The sequence below is a fragment of the Odontomachus brunneus genome, unplaced genomic scaffold, assembly GCF_010583005.1.
Source record: "Odontomachus brunneus isolate Ranch 3 - 2012 unplaced genomic scaffold, Obru_v1 Obru_scaffold_034, whole genome shotgun sequence".
NCBI lineage: Eukaryota > Metazoa > Arthropoda > Insecta > Hymenoptera > Formicidae > Odontomachus > Odontomachus brunneus.
The window spans coordinates 2,475,648-2,478,447 of NW_022639484.1; the positions used below are offsets into that span (position 1 = coordinate 2,475,648).

Sequence of the window (2,800 nt, forward strand, 5' to 3'; positions counted from 1 at the left end):
TAAGCTTTAAATCCTAAGCCGTAAGAAGTTGACCAATCACAGTCAATTATAAGAAAAATAATTTCTTACGACTTAGAGATTAAAGCTTAAATTTTATGGTTTAAGTTCTCATTGTAGATCACGCTTTAGAGACTTTCTACAATAAGCAATAAATTTTAAGTCGCAATAAAATTGACCAATTACAATGGATTATTCTTCTATATAATAGTCGACTATGGTTGGTCAATTTTATTATGACTTAAGATTTATTGCTTATTGTAGAATGGGCTTTACGGAAAGCAGCACATTAATTGTTTATCATGTGCAAACTTTCATCACGTAGCAAGCATTGCCGCGTTCTGTAGAAGCCATCATAGTAAAAAGTAACGATATAAGTAACGATGAATTTCGTTACTCGTTACTAAAGAAAATGTAACGCCATTACTTTTTCGTTACTGATACAAAAAAGTAACGGCGTTACCAAATCGGTACCAAAAAAAAGTAACGAAATAGTAACGTCATTACAAGTAACGCGTTACTTCCCAACCTGATAATCAGTATTGTAATACAATGTTTAATGAATTAGAAAATTATGAAATAACGACAATTGACAACGACAGCTTTAAAGAAAGTGATGAACTACTCATTGATGCAGTGAGAGCATATCCACATTTATATAATCATCAAGATCGTAATTTTAAAAACAATTTGATGAAAGAAAATTGATGGAGGGAGATATCCTTGGCAGTGAACTTACCAGGTAAATAAATGTTATTAACAAATTATAATTATTATATATTATTCACTGGTTTCTTTACTTTTTCTGTTTATTTTATTATTTATATTAATAATGTACCAATTACTACTGTTTCTGATTCAAAATCGATGGCTGAGGCTGCATGAACGATTTGGAAGAGAGAAACGCCAACGAGAATTAGATTCAAGAAATGGCAGTGGAGTTTGTTGACGAGCTGTTTTCGCATATTATGAAAATATGTTATTTCTAAATGATCACATTAAGAAAAGAAAGTAAGTTTGTGGTTCGTAATTCGAATCAATTTTCTACATCTTGCTATTGCACAGTTTTCTGTATTGTATTTCTTTTGTAGGTCCTATACAAATGTTTCAAGTGTGAAACAATCAAAAAATGAAGTCATGGAAAACACGGCTTGCACGCAACTAGCATCGACAGCTTCAATGACACGCCAAAGAGATATCCATGACTCTAATTTATCAATAAATAGTGACATTACTGCAAATCTGAAACCTCCAGCACCTAATAGTACCTCGCAAATCTCAAATTCAAAAGATGAATTGATCCGACCGTATACAAATTTTGTAACATGTAAGAAAAATGTTTTGCAATGCACTGGTCCAGCTTTATCAGCAATTGCACTGGACAACGATTCTGTAACTGGAAGTAATTCATCGAGACGTTGTATAGCTGATATACCTCATAGTTTAGATGAATTAGATGAGATGTCTAGAAGCTCAATTTCATTCAGAGAGTCCACACCTTCTTCAGGATCCAGTGTTACCCAAGCAACACTATTATCACGAAAATCATCAATTAAGAAGATAAAAAATGATTCGTTTCAATTGGAAAACTCTTTACTTTCACTGTGTGAAACCATAAGTCAAAATTTGCAGGGAAATCGTAATCCTGAAGTTGATGGTAATTGGAATGAAGCTTTTGCGAAATTAGTCGTACATCTATTAGATAGATTACCATTAAATGAACAATTAAAAAGACAGCAATCAATGCTAAAAATTTTATATGAAACGGGAGCGTCCCAGATGCGCACATTGACAAACGGACACAGCCAACCACAACACCATATGATTAGAGATATTCTAGAGACTCTATAAACAATGACATATGATTGGATGTGTCCGTTTGTCAATGTGCGCATCTGCGACTCACTCTATGAAACTTACAATAAGTAGAAACCTTGAAGTGAGAATGCAACATTAAAATTTTTAAGATTATGTTTAGAATATATTTTTTTCTAATCAGTATCAAAGTGCAATTTAAAATGTAACCAAAGCTACAAACTATTGCAATATTTAAAATGTATTTGTTTTATGTATTATTATGTTTAGACAACAATATTATTATGTTCAAGTTATATTAGATTGATGCAAAAATAATGTCAATTTTTACTGTCGATTTTTAAACTTTGATGCTTTATTCTAATTAAGTTATATTTATGTTCACGTTAATATTATTTTAAAGCGCATATTCTCTTCTACTTATTAGTATTAGTAATAGTTTTAATTTTGATTATTAAATTTGCTGAAATTATTATTTGCTGAAATATGTGCATTTGAAATTGGAAGTGAAAGCTAAGAACCGATTATTTTTGCATCAACCTAATATTTTATTACCTAATATTTTTATATATTTTATCTTTTTCTTAAATTAGCATTTAAGTGGTTTTTTTATTTCTATTCTAGTATGTAGAGAAAATCCGTCCGAATGTTTAAGATTTTTCTTTTAAATTAGTTTCTATATCTTCGTTCACATTGCTATATTGATATATTTATATGTGATTGATATATTTTGATGTAATATATTTTGCAATAAAAAATTTTAATATAAACTTATTTCGATCATTGATATTAATTTTTTTTTAATAAATAGATATATATTTACAAAATAAAAAAAATTTATTATAAAAATTTTTCTGGTTTTTATATGTTATTACATAATTCCTTATTATATTATTATATAATTCCTTATTACATAACAATACATTATATATATATATATATATATATATATATATATATATATATATATATATATATATATATATAT

The 2,800-nt window shown here is 28.2% G+C and overlaps 1 protein-coding gene across 7 annotated transcripts; it reads left to right on the plus strand.

Moving 5' to 3' along the window:
* The first annotated feature begins 272 nt into the window (after positions 1-272).
* On the plus strand, positions 273-2,483 carry LOC116843679. 7 transcript variants are annotated; one of them, XM_032814299.1, is made up of 3 exons: positions 273-362; positions 566-1,008; positions 1,089-2,483. In XM_032814299.1, the coding sequence occupies exons 2-3, from the start codon at positions 974-976 to the stop codon at positions 1,846-1,848; spliced, it is 795 nt and encodes a 264-aa protein (XP_032670190.1). In that variant the 5' UTR covers positions 273-362; positions 566-973; the 3' UTR covers positions 1,849-2,483. The 7 variants fall into 7 exon arrangements, with proteins under 7 accessions (XP_032670190.1, XP_032670191.1, XP_032670193.1 ...); XM_032814300.1 differs by having other exon boundaries at positions 280-411; XM_032814302.1 differs by lacking the exon at positions 273-362 and having other exon boundaries at positions 533-739; positions 848-1,008.
* Positions 2,484-2,800: the final 317 nt, after the last annotated feature.

Bases quoted from the DNA above. Each gene is read 5' to 3' on its own strand.
- LOC116843679 (XM_032814299.1), top strand. From the start codon at position 974: ATGTTATTTCTAAATGATCACATTAAGAAAAGAAA. The intron at 1,009-1,088 runs GTAAGTTTGTGG...TTTCTTTTGTAG, and splicing joins GATCACATTAAGAAAAGAAA to GTCCTATACAAATGTTTCAA.